The sequence below is a fragment of the Dermacentor variabilis genome, chromosome 4, assembly GCF_050947875.1.
Source record: "Dermacentor variabilis isolate Ectoservices chromosome 4, ASM5094787v1, whole genome shotgun sequence".
NCBI lineage: Eukaryota > Metazoa > Arthropoda > Arachnida > Ixodida > Ixodidae > Dermacentor > Dermacentor variabilis.
The window spans coordinates 134,309,663-134,332,819 of NC_134571.1; the positions used below are offsets into that span (position 1 = coordinate 134,309,663).

General features: G+C 43.7%; 1 protein-coding gene across 1 annotated transcript; it reads right to left on the reverse strand.

Annotated features, from left to right (window-relative positions):
• Positions 1–775: 775 nt before the first annotated feature.
• LOC142578342 (scoloptoxin SSD43-like) lies at positions 776–16,747 on the reverse strand. Its single transcript, XM_075687740.1, has 6 exons — positions 16,466–16,747; positions 14,578–14,665; positions 12,284–12,459; positions 6,041–6,156; positions 3,547–3,640; positions 776–1,261 (listed from the first exon to the last, which is right to left on the reverse strand). Exons 1-6 carry the CDS (start codon positions 16,745–16,747, stop codon positions 1,088–1,090), a joined length of 930 nt encoding a protein of 309 aa, XP_075543855.1. The 3' UTR covers positions 776–1,087.
• Positions 16,748–23,157: the final 6,410 nt, after the last annotated feature.

Genomic DNA, 23,157 nt, shown 5'->3' on the forward strand with positions numbered 1-23,157 from the left:
GATTTAAATATAGGCTGATAATAACGATGAGTGTCGTACACGTAAACAATAGCAACAGCATTTACTAGGTAAGGATACACCGCATCGACATACAAAAAAAGCAATAGCCCAATAATACAACCTTGTGGCTTAATGACAACAATAATTTACTGGTCGTATGTAATCTTTAGCACTCCATATTTTAAATGACTACGGATGTGTACTAAATGTCCACCAGTGATTCTTTATTGACCTAATTTGCATTCAAGGTTATGATAATTTAGAGATTGAAACACCTTTGCAATGAAGACAAACAGTCCTGCTAGCATAGATACGGAGTCCATCAATAACTAATGGCGTCAACACAGGTTCAAATTACAGTCGTAAAATGTTCGCGCATATCTCAATGCTTGGTCCGATAACATGAATTTCGAGTTTAAGAGCGAAACCAGTTATGTGTAACGCCATTACATAGTCGTAATGTAATGCAGGACGCGAAAACAGTTGAATATAGTGAAACAGCACAACGTCGAGTGGAGATACCTTCTTTGGTACAATTAGGTTGTCATGGTGGTCATGACTAGCAGTGCGGTATGACGATGGCCACTAAGAAAACAGACTGCTAGACCTCATGCACAGTAAAGACGTTTGTAGAGACGGTAGATTAAAGTTTCTGCTGGCCAACTGTTGTCGCAAAAAACGTCTCTTTTCAAATTAAACCCGAATTTTTAAAAAAATCAACCAAGCTCCAATAGCTGAAAATGCTTTTATTTTTTCTAAGCGATCAGCTGCACTGCTTCAATTGTTTACTTGGGATGACAAAAATATTCAAATTCAGTTTGTCTTTGAGGCAATGTGCGTCCACAAACAGCTTCGAGAGGCATAGAAAACCAGCGTCACTAGGAGCCGCAAGCAAAGAGAAGCAAATTGATTATTTACAGACATATGACAATCAAGCGCAATGGTTTCGAAGCGCAATAGTTTCAATACATCGAGTGCGGAAGCCAAAAGAAATTTACCTAGAAGGCACATGCGCATAATTTTAGATTAATCGCTTCCTGGATATGTTCTTGATTCTTGCAATAGCCTCTGCACGCTGGCACGGCGCTCAGTTGGCATCATCCGAAGCGGCAGCGGTCGATCGCACGTAAAGGAATCCTGCGCCGCCAACTGCGGCAGCAATGAGGCCCAGGGCAATTAACGCCAGTATCCACCACAGTGAAGTGGCGCCACCGCCACCACTGCCCGATTCGCTAAGGCCGTCCGAATCTCCCGGTGTGTGCTGCAGGAAGAAAGGCACGTGTTGTTTACTGACACGTAAGCTAGACCCTCAAACATTTTCAACGAGCTATGAAGCGAAGATACCGGAGTGTGACCATTCAACTTGACCAAGGCGAGTTGTTGCACACATATGTGTTAACGCCTATACTTGCACATTAAGGTGCACTGTCAATGTGCCTTGAACATGTCACGATGACGCATGAAATTATTGCACAGCACACAAACACGTTTGCGGATCACGATTTACACACCCAATTGTTCATAGCTGGTACACTTATGGTATTATTTCGGCATTTTTTTAAGGGGCAAGTATGTAGAGGGTACCTTGTGGCTCTATTGGTTATTTAAAACAGCTTTAACCGAAAAAATAATAAATATTACAGGAAACATAGCTCCAGTGACATAAGAAAATAAATCAGAGAGCACAGCGGGCTGTCTTTTTATGCTTCATGATCTCTAGTTGCCAGACAGTCTATTTACTCGCCGTTCTCGGTATAGTGTTTGTAATTATTATTGTCACTTTTATTGTTTCCAGTTTTAGCTTGAGTAATCCCAATACCTACATCTTCTCGTGCCTTTTTTTTTAATTCAAACAAACGCAAAATGCGCTACCGTAACCTATCCGTGCTTATATAATGCACTCGTGCTTATGAAGTAAAGGAACTGGACGTGCCTTCCCAAGCAGGTTTCCAGCGACACTGACGGTAATGCACCGCAAAACGACAATAAAGGAACTCTTCTGACGAACTGTGGTGCTCTAGAAGTGTGATGCTGAAATATCGGTCACTCTTGATACCCTATAGCGTTTCACATCTAGTTAGTAGAATCCTTTTCCCGCCACAACGCATCAAAGAAATCGCAGTGAAGTTTAATTTTACAGTTGCATTGTGCAATCATCATATTATTTTAGGCGCCTTTGAACGAGCGAACAGATATACCCGGCTTATCCTTGACCAGAAAGATGACGTCCTTTGTGTCTTTTTCTCTATTCTGGCGTTTTTTTTTTCTCTTTTTTGACACGATCAGATACGCCACGACGAAATCACGACCATTCAACAGCCTTTAACGCCTTTTTTTTTTCATTTATCCCTGTCTGCCACCGGCTCTGAAAAAAATTGACCGTCTTTTCTCAAGACGCAGCTATGAACAATTCTGTATAGACGGAGTCATGTGGAAAGCGCCAAACTGTTAAATAGAATTTTTAGAAGCAGCCGTCAAACGTGAATCCAGTAGATAAAGCGATGCAAGGGAACCACGGGGTTAATAGATCTTTATTAGCGTTCACAAGACCCTGAAGTGAGTACACAAGACGCAAGCGGCAACAAAGCTGAACAAATGCACACGAGCTGAACGTAACAAAAGTGCAAACGTATGCACGATCGCCTAGCTCTAGTTCCGGCAGTCGGCACAGACGAAAAAGGTCGCAATTTCACCCGGATGGCGAGGCATCCATTGCGATAGCAGAATAGTAGACATCTATAAATATTAAGTATATTAGATTTATCGGCCGTATAACCTTGTAAACAATCACCTACTAACTAAATTAACAGGGGTGGTGTCACGCGTCAGGAAGCAAAGATCAACACGTTTTCCTCCACCACCGCGCACACTCGCTGTCAAAACGCTGGAGTGAGGAAGCGGGGCAGCGGCAGCGAGCGAATTGGCTTTCGTGTTGCGTATCGCTTCAACGGGAACTAAGCGGCGGCGATAACTCAGTACCCACAAAACTATCAGCACCTGGCGCACTCTTTCCCCATCGTAGGTCGCTTTCAAGATAGTGCCTACGCGGCCGCGCCAAACACCGAAGCAATCGAAGTAGAACGTCCCCCCTCCCTGCCTCCTTCCATAGGCGCGTCGCGTGCAGTCGAAGACAGAGCGCTACCTCCCCTCTTCCACTCCGCGCGCGAAATTCACCCATTCAGTCACCAACGTCGGCTCAGCCTCGCACGCTTTCACTCGTACATACAGCAATCGGCACACGGCGACGATGTTATCGCACATGACTTTACACGGAACATCGCGGCGACGCCGACGACGATGGCATAGAAAATGCGCCTGGAATCTACCGCAATAATAAATAAATAAATGTGATTTCTTTTTCCTTTCACCGAAAATGACAGGAATATTGGTTTAGTGTTAACTAAACTACGTTGCGACTGCCAAGAATTCCTGACATTGAAGGTTATCAGACACAGGGGGGTCTTTGGCATATACGCTCAACTGTTCAAGGCAGAGATATCTGCCGATCTGCCCAGATTTATAGCTCATGATTTCAGTTCGACTTACGCACAGGCCATTGGCAGCATCACAGGTTGTTCCTGCTGGACATGCGCTGCAAACGGGCCCTCTCTTATACATGGACGTTCCGATAATGTTTCCACTGCAAGATAACAAGCAAAATAGCGAAGACAGCCGTCACGGCGTGCTCAAGACATCTACTAGCGCAGCCCAGGACGCCTGGGATGTTAGTCAACCAGCCTGGGCACCCAAATTGTATAGTGAACATTATCATGCAGGGTTACGTGTACGTGACAGGCCATTTCGCGCATATCATCACCATCATCAGCCTGGTTGCGCCCACTGCAGGGCAATGGCCTCTCCCATACTTCTCCAACTACCCCGGTGAAGTACTAATTGTGGCCATGTTGTCCCTGCAAACTTCTTAATCTCATCCGCCCACCTAACTTTCTGCCACCCTCTGCTACGCTTCCCTTCCCTTGGTACCCATTCTGTAACTCTTAATGGCCATCGGTTATCTTCCCGCGCATATAATGTGGTACAGTCAGCATCTATTGAAATATGTAGCTACGTACTGACCCAGTTTCGCAAAGAGACCACCAGTTCCCGGCTAACAAGCCTGTGCTGCTACCAAGTGCAATCAGCGCAGAAGCAGGCAACTAACGAGCTGCAAAATCATTCAACACATTGTAGATTCAGAGAGGAAGGATCTGTCGCTTCATTTATTATTATAAGTGTCAATTTTCCATCCCATTATGGCTCACATAATCGCTTTTATATATTTTTGTAAAATGATCTGCCAAACATTTTGTTTGCGCTTTTCAGAACAATCCGTACTCTCATTTGGAACGTCACATTTTATTTCTCAGGACGCAACAATACACGACAATTTATACGTTCACCCCAGCAAGAGGCATTTCCCACTATATATATATATATATATATATATATATATATATATATATATAGGTTGTGCAATAAAGGAATGATTGAAGGCTCTCACCAGTAATTATGATCGGCTTCATTAGCAAACCTAATGGGATGGAATATGGACATATGAATCAAAACAAGGTTTCTATTCCATCAGCGATGTAGTCACTTAGCTCTCAATCACATAATTAAATGTACCTTGAATATATTAACATGTGTGCTCTTAACCAGTTGAGGCCTACCTCATAATTACTCTGCGAAAAATCGCATTGCAGATTCTCATGACATAAATGGCTCGTAAAAATAATTGATACTTCAATCAGGTTTTCAGCAATAATATAAAATGATGTTTTCACAAATACTGCTTTAAAAATGATACAGTGCACTTGGACTTTCAGAGAATTATATTGTTTTCCACATTTCAATTTAAACGACACCTAATTTCACGAATGCTTTCCGTGGCTTCATTGTCTGTTGGCTTTGTATGGTCATGATTGACAAAATCGAGCCCCTCGGTTCCCCTTCTCTCATGAATGAGCACGCCTCATGTACCATATTGTAAGAAAATAAAACGATGCCTTATTAACCATACACTCCGAACGTGATGTATTGTTGAAATTAAGATCAATTACACAAACTCGGCGACCAGAATGTCGTTTTGCAAGCGCTGCTTTTATGTACCTACGTAAAGAGGGCTTCATGGCGGCGCTCTAAGCTTGTGGAATTCTTAAATATAGGGACTCAAAGAAAACCTGTAATTTCTTATACAGAGTGAAAATAACTGGTTTAGGCTCGACATCCGGTTACAACCACCTTTACGCGATCAGTATCAGTGGCATTTTCTTGCAGCAACTCTAGTTAACAAGTTGAATTCAGAGTATAGGTTATGCTAAAAGGCTGCTTTTATACAGAAAACGAGTAATAATGACTTTGTATCAATACAAACACCGATCGAACGTGTCTATTTTTTCATCAGTGTCAACTCCCCGCGCGCAAGTGAATATTGTGTTGCCGCAATGTTAACGTTAGTCTCCATTATTGTCCCTGCTAAAGTACGTCCCCTTGCTGTCTAGTTCCTAGTTTCTGTTCATGACTGCACATATATGTACAGAGTGAAACATGAATTTTCCGTTACTATACTACAAGACAGGGGCACTCGGCGTAAAGTGCTTGAAGTTTGATCCCATGACATAATCATTCTTTAAGAAACACGTCTTGCTTGCGTATAATGCTTAGCCTCTCCCTCTTTGCGGTTTCCACTAGCTTGGATGCGCCATGAGCGTCTAAAGATGTAATGTTATTTTGATTTGAACTGTTCAAGTGTAATGCACAGAAGTGGTTGCTATTTCCTGTTGTGTTTACTTATTACTATTGAACATTTATACATCGACAAAATTAGTTTATTCTAGTTTTAATGTCTTTGCAAACGCTGTAGTGACAGTAAATATTTTCCGGAGCCAACGCTGCAAATGAACCTGCTTGAAGATCTAAAGGTAAAGATAAGCTTCACTAGGTGTTAGATGAAGCATTTCTCCCAAACTTCTGAACATTGCTGCGTACCTGAACCAAAGTAAATAAGCGAGAATATTTAATCAAGAGATTGTTTACTTACCCTGGTGCATAATGGCAAGCATAGAGCTTCTTAAACGGGACGCTCGGGTTGGCGTCCTGGTGAAGCTTGTAGTGCGTGTAACCACAGCCTAGGTACCGCGTTTCTGCCCATGTAACCTGCAGTTACGCAAAAGAAAGTGTAAAGCTAGTTTTTCAGGAATCTAATGCTTGAGTATTGAACTGACGTGTTTCGCGTACCGTTGTATTAGAGCGCAGCTGTTAGGTGCCCTTTCCAGCGGCGGGTGTCAGTGTTGTCCCTCGTAACCGAGAGAGCGAAAACAACGAAGGATGAAAGCGAACGTGGAGCGCAGAGGGAGATGAGAGACGGCAATAGCGAAAAGAGTGCGAGGGGGAATCGGAGAAGGAGGGTATGGCGAAAGCGTGAAAAGAAAAGCGTAGTGCCGCTCAAAAACAAGCGTAGTGCTTCGCGGCGACGATGGCTACGAGATGGCTGCAGAATAGCGCGCGTCGTCTCTATGAAAAGGAAGCGCTGCATTAGCGGAGGCCTGTTTGCCGCGGCTGCTGTGAATCGCAGCGCACGCACCGCCTCTCGCAATCTATCGATTAGCGCAGCAGTCGCACATTTCGCTCAGTTTGCAACGTGCCGCGTAAGACAGATCGCCCGCGCCAGCTAATATATCACGAAATGAAAACAGGTACGCAGCTGCGCTCAGATTTCGTATTAGGAAATGCCGTAATCGTAGGTGAATTTTCTTACCATATTTTAGGGTTGTTTATGTTGTGCTGAGCTAGGGGCTAGCACGGGACGCTGTGAAACTGGCAGAAGCAGATGATTTTTATCTGTGTCTTCTAGTCTGTTGCTATTTCAAATTTCTACAAGCCCTCCAAGAATGATGAAAAATTTTTCGGGCAATCCCGACTTCGATTTTCTGCCCTTTCGGGGCTCTGATTTAACGGCATATTTAACATTTCGCTGCACACCGCCATACTCGACCATTCCCCTCCACAAGCCAAGCAACGGGAAGAGGCCAATCGCAACTTCCGGCATCGTCTTTCTTATCTGGGTTGTATGATTTCACTGTGGCATCTCGGACCCACCGAAATTACCTCCAGTTTCTTGCATTCCTCGGTTCTTATCAGTCAATTATCTAAGAAAACCTGTGAAAGTCGACGATATTATTTGCTGCCCAAACAAAAAAAATGACTATATTTGCGGAGAGCGCTTGCTTTGGCAGTAGAAACAACACTGTGGGTCAGCGCCCTATATGCTGTCGTTAGTGTTTACGTGAATTTCACGTCGGGTGTTTGGAATAAAAATTATACGTTACACAACTCCTCCTTTATTAAATTTTGAGATGACAAAAAAAACTGTCTGAAAGAGAGTATTCCCATAATTTCTGACAATTTCACTATTCCCACAATTTTGTCCTTGTCCACCTTTCTTGTTTCCGGGTTTTTATCGCGCTAAGTTACTACTTGAAATAATGTGCGAGGGCTCACATCTTTAATAGCAATCAAATAACGACGGAAGCATAACTACGGCGAAGCCTAATGTAGAGGGTCGTTACGCAAGAAGGCCTTTGTCATTGCAGGGCGCCTTGGGATGTAGGTGTTACACTGAGCGCCAGTGTTTCACCATAAGTGAGTGCAAATTGATCTTTAAGAATTTCGGAGCAGTGTACAGGTGCCAGTCACAGGTTCCATCGTCTAAAATTCAGGGGAAAAAGTAATTTTCTGTTGGCAACATATTGAGCGCAGTTAGGAAATATACGGAAACGTTGAAAGCATTTCATTTTCTGCGAATCTCGTAAGGGACAAAGACTGACAGAGGATATGGTATCTCCCGAAAATGCCAGCATTTTGGAAATAGGAGACCGCCATGACTAAGCAGTCTAATCGAATTGGTAATTGCTGGAAATTATGGAATTTCATATTTTACCGCACTATTCCGTGCCTCGGGCAAGCAAGGAAAGCGGACGCCTCTTGCCGTGTCCAAATCCTTCGGGCTTGTCCATTTACGGCCCGAGCCTCTTGAGAATTGTAACTCTTGAGTCTCAAACGCCGGCCATCAGGTAGTGCCGGGGCTCCGTACCCATTGTATCGAGCGAAAGTGCAAGACAAGAGCGGCAATAGTGCAGCTGCCCGGGGACCGTAGGGAAGAAGTGTGCCATCCATGACGAAGGAGCCGCAGTTGTCTTGTTGCTCTCCTTTGTCGCCTCCTGCCCCTGTTCTCCGTACGACCCTGGCAAACGTGTCGGTCACTACCAGGCTGTATTCATGTGCGACCTCTGATTTCCAATAAACGCTGCTGTTATTTGTACAGCTGTTCTTTTGTATTTGCTGTTTGTCCTCGTACCGCTGGAACCGAGCCGTCCGTGGTAAGTGCTCCGGAGTTGGACCTCCAGCCTAAGCCTTTACGTGAAAAGAAAAACGGCGGGAACGTGGCTCATTGAGCCCGACGATCTCGGTAATGTTCCATTAAATTGTCTACTATGTCTACTATGACTCTCCTTACCGAATTGCCTTTTTTTTGTATTGTGGATTGCGAAGCTACAAACACCATCATATTAGCTGTAACTATTCCCGTATAAAATGTTTAGACGCCCAAACAATTTATGAAAGACTTCGACAAGGCCCATAAAACAATTGCTTTAACCAGCTGCATCAGCAAAGTGAGCGAAATAATGTTCTCGAGATTGCCTCCTCGAGGGCAATGACTGTATTTTTTTTCTTTTTTAATTTTTATGCCCGGTTTCGGAGAGTCAGTCTTTCATTGACGATGTTCTTAATTCGGTCCTCACTAATGAACTTAATAACAGACACTGTCAGTTAGCGGGGTATGTTTTCGGGCATATTAAAGGTGCCTGCAACAACATGCTACTGTATGTGATTCTGGATACGTTTTAAAATTTAGGCGTTTATAGCCCACTGTTCACTTTGATTGTCACTGATCTAATATTGCATATGAACTCCCTGACATAATGAAAATCGGCGATATGCAGAAAATATTTGTGGGCATCGGGAGCTGCCCGTCCTTAAATGTGCGCTCGACGACAATGTGCCGTCACAATTACAGCCATCTATGTTAGGCATAATGACCTACAGCTGCCAATAGCAAAGTCTGCAGCGCTTTCACATACGTGAAATGAAATAAAATCAAAATATTTGTAGTGCAGCAAAGATCCCTGTTGTAACATACCGGTGCAGGTGGGCACAGAAGACTGTCGTCCTAGAAATGCATTATCCTACCGAGGTCAAATCCAAACCAGGTAAGTTCTCGTCTATCGCATTGTTTCAGGAACTTATTGGAGACTTTCGGAATCGCGTCTACTGTGACTGTACCAAACAGTACTCCTTGTCTACAAACAGGGCAGCATGCTGATGCTCTCCAGTACGCGACTGAATTGTCCCCGCAGGCTCGATAACCTTCATGGTCAACATTTGCGCATGAGCTCGTCCTGGCAGCTCAAGTAAGTACTCTGAGCCTCATCGAGTGTGCCTTTGTTTGTTGAGCTCACAGACGCATGATGCTTTGCGATCACTTTCTGCCACGCATGTTGTCAACATCTTTTTACGAACCATATATCGAGATGGCGTGATTCTACTTTCAAGATAACTTCCTGACAATATTCCCAGAACACTTCCGCAGATGATGTCTGGAACTCGAGTCATACTTCAAATCCCTTGACCAGCAACTAAACCTGTTTCAGGTTTCTACGATGCAAGACAGCAGAGCAAATGTCTATGCCAGTGAATCGGCTACGCCATCTGGCTTTACCGCGGCTAACATCGTACCGTAACGCGCCCTCGATCAAAAGTTTACACTAACTATAGGCCAAAATCTACTGCCGCAGAACATTTCGCTGTATGGGGGCCAGTTCTTTTTTTTCCTGATAGTTATCTCAGGCAATGACGGTGTTTTGTCATACCATCCAGCTCTGCAAGCTATTGAATGCGCAATGAAGCAGCGCACGTCTAACATCGGAACTCCGGAAAATTACAGAGCTCCTAGTCTTTTGCCACAGATGGCCACAATATCCCCTTTCAATCATCGACTGTGTTTTATACCATGGTCGCAAATCATCTGGCAGAAGCTGAAACAAAAATAGACGAACGATGCTTGTAAATGATGTAATTCTTTCTCACGAACTGACACAAACGCCCTTTGACACAAGCACAAACACCTAGTTGCGTCGTGCGAAATTGTACGTTTCAACACAGGACCCAACCAAGCCGACGCGAGAGGAATTTGCGCTGGTGGGGCTGATGAAATAATTATCGTCTACCAGAGTGCCTTTTATGTCCACTTCATCAAGTGCTAAAAGCAGCACGCTGGTTGCAGGGACGCTGGTAAATTTGTAAACACTGCCATGCGTCAGAAACATTTTCTCACGTGTTTACTATCGGTCCTATGAAGGCGGTAGGGCGGCAGGAAGTGGTCTGTTCGAATACATACGGTGCTAGCAGAGCAATACCTTACGACGTTGCTTAGTCCGTCGTCTCTCGAAAAAAGCCCAGCCGTTATTATAAAGCACATCCAGCATGTTTTTTTTTTATTTTATTAAGATACCCTAAAGGCCCTTACGGGCATTACATAGGGGGGGGGGGGGGTTAACAACTGGATGTTTCAAACACAATTAGGGGGAAAAGCAATATCGAACGCCGTGGAAAATGTCACAGAATACAATAACAAGAAATCTAAAGAAGAAGAAAGGAAAGAAAGAGATGCCTACATGATGGAAAAAAAAACACTCGGTACAAAGCATGTAGACGCACTTATAATGCGGCAAAGGCAAAAAATTCAGTTTTTACTCAACATGCGCAAAACTGCGCTTCAAATGACTTACAAATGAGTCATGATCATGTATAGAAGCTATTTCTTTTGGCAGCTTGTTCCAGTGATAAATAGCAAGAAAGAGTGGTGATTCTCGAAGGAGATTCGTACCCGCAAACATGGGAGGCACTTTGAAGGGATGGTCGAAGCGGGGGAAAATTTTTTGCGGGAGTTTGATATGGGATGCCGTAAAGGATGACGGGATATGATATAATCTGTAGAAGTGGGAAAGCAGTGCTAACAGTCATCGTCTTTCTAGAGAAGGTAATTGGATGGACTCTTTGATAGCCGTGATGCTTGATGTTCTAGAGTAGGTTTTAGTGATGAAACGTGCTGCTTTATTTTGTAAAGATTCAAGCTTGTTTATTAGGTAAGTCTGATTTGCATTCCATATTATGGAAGCGTATTCAATCTTTGAGTGAACTAGAGCTGCGTAAGCTAATAATTTAGTTGACTGATTTGCTAAATACAATTTTCGCCTGATGAAACCAAGTGTTTTATTTGCTTTCGAAATTACTTCATCAATGTGATAATTACATGTAATGCTTGAAGTTAAATGAACGCCCAAGTATATTAATGTAGACACGTTCTCTATGCATATGTTGTTCTTAATATATGAACTTAGGTGAACGTTACTGCCTCTGGTAAATGTCATTGTTTTTTTTTAAAAACATTAATTTCCATTTGCCATTGTTCCCACCAAAGTGAAATTTTGTTTAGGGCGGACTGTTGGAAAGCTTGCAAGGCATTGAACTACAACGACGGCGTCAGAAATACCGAAACGTATTGCGCTTGCATTACGCACGTCCTTCTCTTCGTCATCGCTCATCACCCCCTGAACTCTCTACCCGATTCCCACTTGCAGAATAGCAGTCAAGAGCCCGCTATATGTCATGCGGACCCTTGCGCATTCCTCTAATGAATTTCCACTAATTTGGAAACCCATTGATTTGATAATATTCAATGTAACAGTCTTATTTGTTTCGGCTTAGTACTTGCCGAGCAAAATTATTTAGAGAATAAAGTTGTCTTACAGAAGGAAGCCTCAAATAGAAATCCTTCAACTGTTATTCAATCGAGTAAGTCAACATTTGTTCAATGGATCATTCGAACTGTCGCCGCCACTGCTAGTAGAAAAAGAGCATCGGTGAGGTCACACCATACAACGGCGTCGTTCGGTATACTGTGCCGGAATACTTACACGACAGACAATAAGAAATGGACACGGACGAACACTTGCCCATATGTTCGTTCATGTCCTGTCTTATGGCCCCTTGTGCAAAGATTCCAGTGCAGTAAACTGAAAGATGTACGAACGAGCGCCTTTAGAAGGCTTATACTACGGCGACGGAACTACTAGCATAGCGAAATGTTGATCTTAAATAAGTATTAGCATTACGCATTATATCAATTCATCTGACTCTCCAGTGCAAACACAAAAAAACCTACCTGCGTAAAATGAGTGACTACACGCCCAGCACTGACGCTGAAGGGCTCAACGTTGCCAGCACTGAAGTCCTTGTACTCGTCGAACCAATCCTTCACGCGACCGGCGCTGTCCACAACTGGAGTGTCCGTCGACTCGTAATTCCAGGCGATGTTCTGACCCACTTTGGAAAACTTGGCTGTGTTGATCGCAGATGGAACACAGGTACGTCAAAAAAGGCGTTCAACGGTAATTCCAGTCAGCACAAGAACGGCCACTTGATCACTCACGAGGTTCGTTAGCAGAATTGATGCACACTCACGAACTGTCAGAAGCAATGTCACGCGAAGCATTTTTATTATTATTTTTTCCCATGCAGCCAGCTAGATAGCATTGCTTGACATTCTCCGAAACCTCAACAGATCAAGCAAAGTTCTTGTGTAGGTTAAGCAGTTGGGCGTGTGGGCTTCTGTGTGACACAAGCGCGTGCGTCAGGACAGCTGACTTTATGTCATCCGGCTAAGAAAGCTTGTAACTTGTTTTTTTTTGTTTTGTTTTACGTGTCCGGTTGATCTGGAGGGCGGTGGGGTCTAACAAAGCATCTGAAAGCGATACAAGCCATGAGAAAATAATGGCACGGTGTCACTTTTATAAGCAAGTACTAAGGTTGATACAGTGCCAAACTTGAATAGTTCGCCCGTTTTCTGCCCGAGTCTGTGTCCAAATGGAAACCGCAACATGCGCGTGCGACGTGGCCCGCGCGCCAGACATCTGAAGGAATTGCACGCGCTGGCACAAGAGGTGCGTGCGCCTGATCATGGCTTAATAAAAGGAAAAGCAATCGTCGCGTAGTGGTTAGAATAACAGGGTTGCTTTGTTGGGAGCCGAGGTTGGATTGCTCCATTGGACAGTTGAATTCAAGTTCAATAAGGAAGCTAAATATGACGCGAGACAAGAGCCTACCTGCCTAAGGAATGTGAATAAGGTGAACTAAAGAACGTTTCCCAATAAATGAACATCAGTATTTTTTTGGTAAAGCTGCAGTTTTAGTTTCCTTTCGCTGTTTTATTTTTTTTTTTTTGCGTAGTGCGCATATCGTTGACAGTATTTTTTCAGTGATTCCTCAAGAAGGTGAGAACATTGGCTCGTCGTGATTTATATTAAACGCAGAAGAATACTGTTTCATTTCGTCCATTTGGAGCTTTGGGATAATGTTTCCTTTAGAAAGCGAATTACTGCTCAATCGTTATTTTTTTTTTAATTCGTGTTTTATTCCGATTCGTTCTGCGTTGCCATCGACCTTGTAGTTGCCTCTAACTAAGACACAACTTATTGGTCGTTTCGAGCCAATTGCATCGCAATACAACGTAATGCGGCCAAGAGTAACAGTCTACTCAAACACGCTTGCTACAGAAGAATACTAATATTCCGATCTCCTTAAGCAACCCTAAATGTGTATGACCCTTTAGACAAGGAGCCGAACCTCCAGGCAGGTCTAATGACTTATATCAGAGCAAGTCAGGTTATTCTGGACAACATAGCCTTGGAAAGCACACGCAGGATAGCAGCGTTGCAGACCGCACGTGAGCGTCATAGTATAGGAATGCTGTGCGCCATTACTGCAACACCTCGCGCATGAGTGCTCGGTTATTATTGCGAATCTGTGTATGTATATTTGTGTTTGCGCATGTGCATGACAATAAAGGCATTACGACCATCACACAGAGCTGCAGAAGTCAATCCAAAAAAATATCGGCATGTTATAGAGTTTGGCTCGCCAAACTGCTCTACTCCAGCATTCACAATTAGCGACGTCAGAATTTTATCTTCTTCGGATTATAATATATTTATTCTTTTCAGGAAACTGCATTCCTTTATCTCGTGTGCGATTGTACCACATACTGGAAGAGTATAATATTTCGATTGTAAATTGCAAACGCTTTTTTGCTCATTTTTCTTCTAGTGGTGCAATTTTATTGTACCTTTAGATGATGGCTTATGAGCTTTTGCCCAATATTATTTATTTGTTTACATGATATGAACGAGTTTTCTTTCAGTTCTTGCAGTGCGCGTATAGTAGGTACACAGGATATCGCATTATGTGTACAGAGTTGAACGTTTTATTTAAGATTGAGGCAATTTCCGAACTCTTCCCGCATTCCTCTCTTTCCCATTAAGGCCCAGGCAGGCTATAAGCCATGAACAACATTTTCTAGTGGTTATGCCCTGCAACCTTCTCATTAACATCACATCGATGCCTGTTCTTCGCTTTGGTATTATGTTGTTACTTAATATGACGTCCGGTTTGTTGACTTACAAGTAATTCGCTGGTCTTGTCTATCGTGATTGTTGTCGCACTGGTCCGTGAACGCCTGGGCCACCTCAGCTAGCTCGTCGTCCCACTTCTGGAGGGAAAAATTGTAACCTTTGAGTTATCAAGTGTTAGTAAACTACTTAAATCCACGTTGTTGGTATTCGTGTACTACCATAAATAAAATAATGGCAGAGTAACTTACTGAAACTGGGAGAAATCTACAACAGAAACTATGCTAATAACAATAGCACAATGAATGTTATGTTTATGGTTGTGGCGTAAAATACCAGTGAGACCACAACAGTACACTCTAAAAACAGTTTGCACCCTTTGGGGTGTATATTTGTCCGACAACTATAATCGTCATCTCCCTTGCTTGCGTTTCCTTTCTTGAAAACTCGGCGCTCGCTACTTTCCTATCGAGAATGCTGCGTCACGCTGATAACGCGCATGCCGTTCGTGACTGGGAAGTACCGGGCTCGCAGCGTAAAAGAAAGGAAACGCGGGCAAGACAGATGGCGATTATTTTTGTGGGACAAATATACACCCCAAAGGGTGCAACTGTTTTTAGAGTGTACTAAGATGCTTAATTTTTAAAGTAAAGTGCGTGTACGTTGGATGAAGTTCTTGCAGCCAATCACTGCAAAACTCAAGAAAGCTTCATTCTTTTAGAAAATCTTCGTGTGTGTAGGGTAGAAAGGCTATATTGTCTTTGCCTGAATATATATATATATATATATATATATATATATATATATATATATATATGTGTGTGTGTGTGTGTGTGTGTGTGTGTGTGTGTGTGTGTGTGTGTGTGTGTGTGTGTGTGTGTGTGTGTGTGTGTGTGTGTGTGTGTGTGTGTGTGTGTGTGTGTGTGTGTGTGTGTGTGTGTGTGTGTGTGTGTGTGTGTGTTCACCTGTGTCGCACGCAAAGACATATAACTACTACCATAATCGTAAGTGAATGATTGCGATTCAATGCAGACGTCTTTATCAATAATCCCCGTATTACATATAACGGAAGTGCCCTATTGACAGACTATGCCTTAAGTTGTATTCCAGAGTCAAACGGCGCTTGAATAAGCGATTTCGTGGCCTTCAGCGAGTCAAATTACGATATTTTCAGTGGTACGATCACCGAGTGGAACTCTTGTTTTTTGCGCAGAACTTCCGGTCCACCACCAGAGGAGATCAAGGAGGAAATTCGAAATGAATCAGAAAAAAAACATAGTAGAGAACCAATTCATGAGTTTCATTATAGATACATCAGATAAGTTTAGTAACAAGTTGAGTTACTGAAGTGTCCCGAATAATTAGAATTAATTGTAAGTCACTGAGACAACGGGGACAACATTCAATATAAATCGAAAAAAATAGAAAATAAATTGTACAGTACGAAATTTATGGGTTTCGTTGTAGCGATGATTTCAGAGCCTAAGTTTAGCTACAAGTTGAGTTGCTGAAGTGTCTGGAAAAAATTATAGTTGATTAAAGATCACTGATTACTGCATATCAAAGCACAGCATCGTACACTTTAGCGACCATCCACGTGCGCACAACTTTGTCGAAATTCCTGGGAAAGCCGGAAGTAGAAAGCAGAAGTAGTGACGTCACTAATGACATCAAACACAAGAAATGGGCATGATTTTGAGCCGGCTAAATAATGGAACACAGTTGCCTACGAGCTCAGTTCGCGCGCTGCGTTCGCCTAAAGTTAACCTATTTAACACCAACGCCGATGTTCGAGCGCCACTAGGAGGCACTTAGGTCAAAGATTAGGGTCGCCTACCATTTTGCTTGTTCTCTGAACCACTTATGCTGATAACCGAAATACCATGAAAGCCCAAGACAATCCTTGTCACAATCGGTGCTTAACACTCGTCGATGCATACCAAGCGGTACATATTGGTAGCACTGGGAAACCCGGGCAGTCGTCCTTGGGCAACCTGGGATCGGTAGTCGTTGTGTGCCTTAAGCACTTCGGCCTTCTCAGCCGCGCTGAGCCCCGTGGAGATGAAGGCGCAGTTTGGGTTGGGAGGCTTGCAGGCGGTGTGCACCAGGCCACCCGGTAGGTTCTGGTACTCGGGACGGCAGGTGGAGGGCAGGGCGTCGCCAGGCACCAGAGCCGCAAACAGGAACATGGTGACAAGTAGGGCGTTGAGAGCCTTTCTCATAGCCGCAAGGTTGTTCTTTTCGTAAAAGCCAGCGCCATTCAGCACAGATCTATGGAGAGATAAGTAAGAATCGGTTCGTGCATCATTACCAAGCTACAAAAGTAAGCACTGACAAAAGCCTTGAATCATTCACTGTGGACACCTCTGTATTCTTCAGGCTGTAATGTGAAACAATCTCATCAAGTATGATGCTCTAGGGAAAGTTCTCATATAGAAAAGCGGTTGCAGTAACTAATTTTCCTGCCCTCGCGCATGATTGTGTGAAGGACACGTGTACATAAATGGTTCCATCGCATCTATTGAAATAATAAATCTATGAAACGTCCTCGTCTTCTTTTTTTGACAATTTTCCATACGCATTCATCAATGAAAACGTATCAGTGTTTGTCATCGTTAATTCATCGTTAATACTGTTTGTGAACACCGTGAAATAGCTTGACAGTTCTGCGCAACATGACAGCCGTATGACCAGTTACTGCTACACTCATTCACTCAGTAAAAATAGTGGAATACCAGCTGTGGCGGCTTATGACTATGGTATTGGGCTGCTGATCACGAAGTCGCGAGATTGAGTCCCAGCCACAGCGGCCGCATTTGGATAGAGACGAAATGCGAGAACATCAGTGTACTTAGGTTTAGATACAAGTTGAAGAACTCCTGGACCAATTGGTGGCCCTGGTGGTGCAAATTTCCGGCGTCCCCCACTACGGCCTGCCTCATAATGAGGAAGTGGTTTTGGCTCGTAAGTCCCATTCATTTAATTTTAGTATTATAAAAAGGAAACCAGGAAGCAAGATTGCACTAGAGCCCGAATTACATGCTATATAAGTTTCGTGGCACAAAGGTTATAGCACAGGGATAAGGTGCCTCAGAAAAGCTGGCCAACGTTTCGATAGGAGGACCTATCTTCGTCAAAGTTGGCCTCGTCATCCTCGGCATGTTAGTTTTAAAGGGTTAGTACAGTGACGTCACGTGCGGCTGTTGTCGGCGGCGGCTGGTTGTAAAGGGAGGGACTTCAAGAAGACTGAGCGCTGTCGCCCGACATTTGTCAGCGTGTTTCCGATGACGAGGGCACAAGAGCGAGAGAGTGCGAAGGCGGAGAGAAAAGAAAAAAACAGAAAAGGAGCAAAAAGGGCAGCAAGAGGAAAAAAAATAATAAGAAAAGAAAAAGAGGGGCATAGGATGGTGTTCGGCAAGCGAGAGGTTAGGGAGCATTCAGGGGTGTCGTTGGCGGCATGTTTTTGTGGCTTTAGAAGAGCCGATCAGGCGGTCAGTGCGCGAGTAACAAAAAAGACTCAAAAACACATCAGTTTAAAGAGTTTCTTTAGTAGCGTAGCTGCAAATGCGTCGAGTAATATTAAAGGAGTTAACATGACGACAAGGAGTCTGGGGTGCAATGCATGGGGTAACTGGAAGGCAGTGGCATTATCTTTGAAGGGACGTTAGCGCTAATCGAGTAACTAAACGTAGGTGTCGTTACGGCGGTATACAGAAATGGCGATACCCTGCGTAGCTGAGGCGCCGTAAAAGGCATCCTTGCGTCTGGGACTTTGCAATGTGCTGGTGAGGGTGTTTAAAGAAATATGTAATTAAAACAGACAAAAAAAGAGGAGGGAAAGTAAACCGGAATAACAAACAGGAGGGTGACGCTCGCAGCAGCGGGCGGTGCAGGTACACTTTGGAAAAGGGGTCCTTAGAATTGATATAAACGCAAACACATGAAAGAGTATAATAAGTTGAGTGCTTGGCAGGAAGAAGTTTTCAAAATGCAGGAATAGGTGAGGTTAAGGAATTAAGGTTAGCTGATGGCATAATGTGTTTTGAGCCTTGGTTGATGATATGAGAATTTCAGATTTAGGTTGCCGCTTTTAAAGATTATAAGTTGCCACATGCCACGTTAATTACCGTCGGGTGCAGGCAATCAAACATGTGTACGAGGTATGATTCCGTATATTTCATTTCGCGAGGTGAACGGAAATGTGTTTGTGGTATATAGAACCTTGCTTTGTCGAATATATTACCATGTTCATTGAAGTGGCAGGCTACTGCTTTAGGTAAATTGTGTTTTGCATCTGCGTGGTGACTGTTGAGTATTGTATGAATCTGTTGTCCAGTCTCACCTATGTATTGTTTGCTGCACGCGGCGCATTAGTAGTCTACTTTGCTTGATGTGCAGGCGATACCCGAAGTTACCTTGTGTAATTCGGTGCCGTACTTTTTACTGTAGTAGTAGATTGAATATGTTTGCATGTAGGGCGCCTGGGGCGGCCACAGTGACCGGTTCCGAACTTTGTCTGTGTCCTTAGTTTGGCATGCACAAGGATATCTTTAAAGTTAGTGTTGCGTCTGTAGGCTATTCTGGACGGGTAGGGAGAAGTCTTATTAAGTTTCTGGTAGCTGGTGAGGATTGGGTAGTATTTGCTGAGGATCTTGTTCACGTGTGGGAGTGCGTTTGAGAATGTAGTAGTAAAAAGAGGCGTTGTTCCTATGCTCCTCGGGCGGCGTTTGAGGACCTCGAGTTTGATTGCAGCGGTGTAGTCTTTTTGGAGGTGACTGTTTGGGTGGTTCCTGTTTCATAGGGTTTCTTTAAAGCGATCGAGTCTATCTATGTAATCTTGGTTTTCAGCGCAAATGCGACGCAGTCATGTGGCTTGGCCTTTAAAGAGGCCTTGTTTGCAATGTCTGAGATGGTGGCTCGTATAATCTAGGTACTGTTGTTTGTCGAAAGGTTTCCTATACAGCGTTATCATTAGTGCCCCATTATCAATGTATATCAATTTGTTCAGGAAGTTTATGCGCTTAGTTGAATATTCTGATGTAAACTTTATTGTTAGATGAAATGAGTGTATAAATGCTTAATATATATCTAGACTGTTTTGACCATGTCCCCATATTATGAATATGTCGTCTACGTATCGTAGGTATGTGTGGGGCTTGTCAATGCAGCGCGACAGGAAAGCTTTTTCTAGAATCCCCATAAATATGTTCGCGTAGGTTGGTGCAAAAGGCGTACCCATGTTGTCCCATGTATCTGTAGGTAGTACCTCTCCTCAAATTCTAAGTAGTTATGTGCTAGAACTAACTCAAGGAGAGACAAGTAGACATGAGTAGAGTGTTGTGCATAGTGTTTAGAGAGCGTTTGTTTTATCGAAGCATTGGAATGTTGGCGTACAGGGCCGTGATGTCTAGTATTGCGAGAATTATGTTGTGCGGTAGTGTGCCTTTAGTATTAATGTCCTCCAAAATTCTCAGCAGGTGCGGCATATCTTGTAGAAATGACGGAAGTCCTCTTGGCAAGTCAGCAAGGAAGTGGTTAAGGAATGTAGAGATGCTCTCTGTCGGGGTGTTGTTGTTTGATACTAGCGGGCGACCTGGGGTAATAGCGGTGCATAGTTCAGTGGACGGAACTTTATTAATTTTGGGAGCAGGTAGAAGCGCCCGGCAGTTTTGTTGCTTGGTTTAAGAAATTTGTATTCTTATTGTGTTATCAATTCATCAGCCAAAAGTGGCTTCAGCCTGTTGCTAATTGTCACTGTGTAGGATAATGTCGGATTTTTATGTAGCTTACGGTAATTTTCTTGGTTGTTTAGTTGTCTGTAAGCCTCGTGCTTGTATTTTTCTCCTGTCCATATAACTATACATCTACCCTTATCTGCTTCCTTAATAACAATGTAATTCCAGCAACTAAGATTTGAAATGATATGACTCTCCGACGCAGTTGTGTTTTTAGGTCGCTTAGACGTCTTGGATTGACTTATACTTCCTTTACTGACAGTTTTGAGGTATATGTCAAGTTCTATGCCTTGTTCTGGTTTGGGAGTCCAAGTGGATTGGGCTGTAAGCGGTGTCGCCCCAGTGTCTGGTGTGATGGTGTGTGCGAAAATGTGTCCGATACGCAGTCATCGCGAAAATTCTAATTTAAACGATATTCTTGTGCATACCAAATTAAGGACGAAGACGAAGTTGGGAACCGCTCCCTGTGGCCGCCCCAGGTGCTCCACATGCAAACATATTCAATCTACTACTACACTAAAAAGGCAGCGTCGAATTACTCACACAAGGTAACTTCTCGTATCACCTCCACATCAAGCAACGTAGTCTACGGTCTAGAACGCGTCGCTTGTAGTAAACAATACATAGGTAAGACTCGACAACAAATTCATACAAGACTGAAAGGTCACCGCGCAGACACAAAACAACTTACCTAAAGCAGTACCCACCCATTTCAATGAACATGGTCATCTATTGGACAAAACAAGTCTCTATATACTACAAACAAGTTTCCAGTCACCTCACGAAAGGAAATATACGGAATCATACCTCAAACACCTGTTTAATTGCCTACACCCGACGAGAACAAATTTCGCACGTGGCAACTTAGAATCTTTAAAAGCGGTAAGCTAAATCTGAAATTCTCATATCATCAACCAAAGCACAAAACACATTAGGCCACCAGCCCACCTTAATTCTTAACCTCACCAATTCCTCCACTTCGAAAACTTTTTTTTCCTGCCTAGTACTCAATTTCATATACTCTTTCATGTGTTTACGTTTATATCAACTGTACGACCCCCTTTTCCCAAGTACACCTGCCCCCACCGCTTCTGCGCGCGTCACCTTCCTGTTTGTTATTCCGGTTTAGGTTCCCTCCCCTTTTTTTCTGTTTAAATTTCATATTTTTTTTAAACACCCTCACCAACACATTCCAAAGTCCCAGACGCCAGGATGCCTTTTTCGGCGCCTCAGCCACACAGGGTATCGCCGTTTCTGTATACCACCGTAACGACACCTACGTTGAGCTACTCGGTTAGCGCTAACGTCCCTTGAAAGACCATGCCACTGCCTTCCAGTTACCCCATGCATTGCACCCCAGGCTCCTTGTCGCCATCTTAACTCGACGCATTTGCTGCTACGCTTCTAAAGTCTCCATTTCAACTGATGTCTGTTTTGGTCTTTTTTGTTGCTTGCGCACTGACCGCCTTATCGGCTCTTCTAACGCCACAAAAACATGCCGCCACGACACCCCTGAATGCTCCCTAACCTCTTGCTTCCCGAACACCCTCCCATACCCCTCTTTTTATTCTCTTGTTCTTTTTTCTCTTGGCGTTCCCTTTTTTGCCCTTGTCTGTCTTTCTTTTCTCCCCGCCTTCCCACTCTCCCGCACTTGTCCCTTCGTCTTGGGAACCACGCTCACAAACGTCAGGCAACAGCACTCATTCTCTTTGAAGCCTCTCCCTTTCCAACCAGCAGCCACCGACAACCGCACGTGACGTCACTGTACTAACCCTTTAAAACTACCATGCCGAGGATGACGAGGCCGCCTTTGACGAAGACAGGTGCTCCTACCGAAACGTTGGCCAGCCTTTCTGAGGCACCTTATCCCAGTTTATAACCTTTATACCACAGTGGGCTATTCCATCTCTCAGCCCCTTTTTCTGATTTTGGACGCTAATCACTTCAATGACATGGCCTGATAATTTCTCGTCAGCGCGCTGCCCGCTCAGCTTTTGTAGAGTTCTCTCTTCAACTTTTCACCATCTGTTTACATTGCTCCTTCGATATGTGGTATGTCGCCTTTCTGTCTTTGCTGGCAGTTGGCGCTAACTTTCCACACGACAGCACGAACACGACCACAAAAACAAAGATAAAAATAGCGACAGGCGTGTAGGAAGGCACGGTGAAAGCCAGTCCGTAGGTGATGTAATGTCGAAATCATGAAGCGCGGCAGTGATTGCATGAAAAGGCAATCATTAGAGTGCGTCACCACGTTTTCTGCAGATGCGAAAACCACTACTAGCCCGATGCTGCGTTGAGAGCTCGTGGTATTTTTCGCTCGCCGATCACGGGCAGGCGCAGCGCAGCAGGGCAGCTGCTATCTTTAGTAATTGGTAGTAATTTCAGAATTAGCAGTTTGCCAACGCGGAATATGTGCGTGTTGCTCTATCGTAGCTCGCATCGGGAGGTCACAAGTGTTCCAAGCCTTGTCAGTCAAGTCGACATTCCCGTCTGTGTGACTCCGTGGATGTTACGTTATCGATTACTGCGAACAACTCTTACGTTTGTGCTGACTGAGTCATAGAAATCACCACGCGCTGTTTACTTCTTGGTATTAGGCAGCCTATTTCTTAATGCTTCAGCGAACCATAATAATGATGCTCAAGATCAGCCACTGCAGTGGCCTTTGTAGAATGTTTTCACTGCGTGCCTTTGGAAAGCCCAACTGAATTACTATCTGTTACAAAGTTCCATTGGCTATCTCGACCATATGGTTCAGCACTTCTTGTTGGGCTAGTTGGTAGCTATTCATTATAAAATATCAAGACGCCAAATAAACAGACACACGCGCTCTGTCCCGTTTTCTTCTCTTGTGTGTGTCCGTTTATTTGGCGTCTTCATATTTTATAATGAAT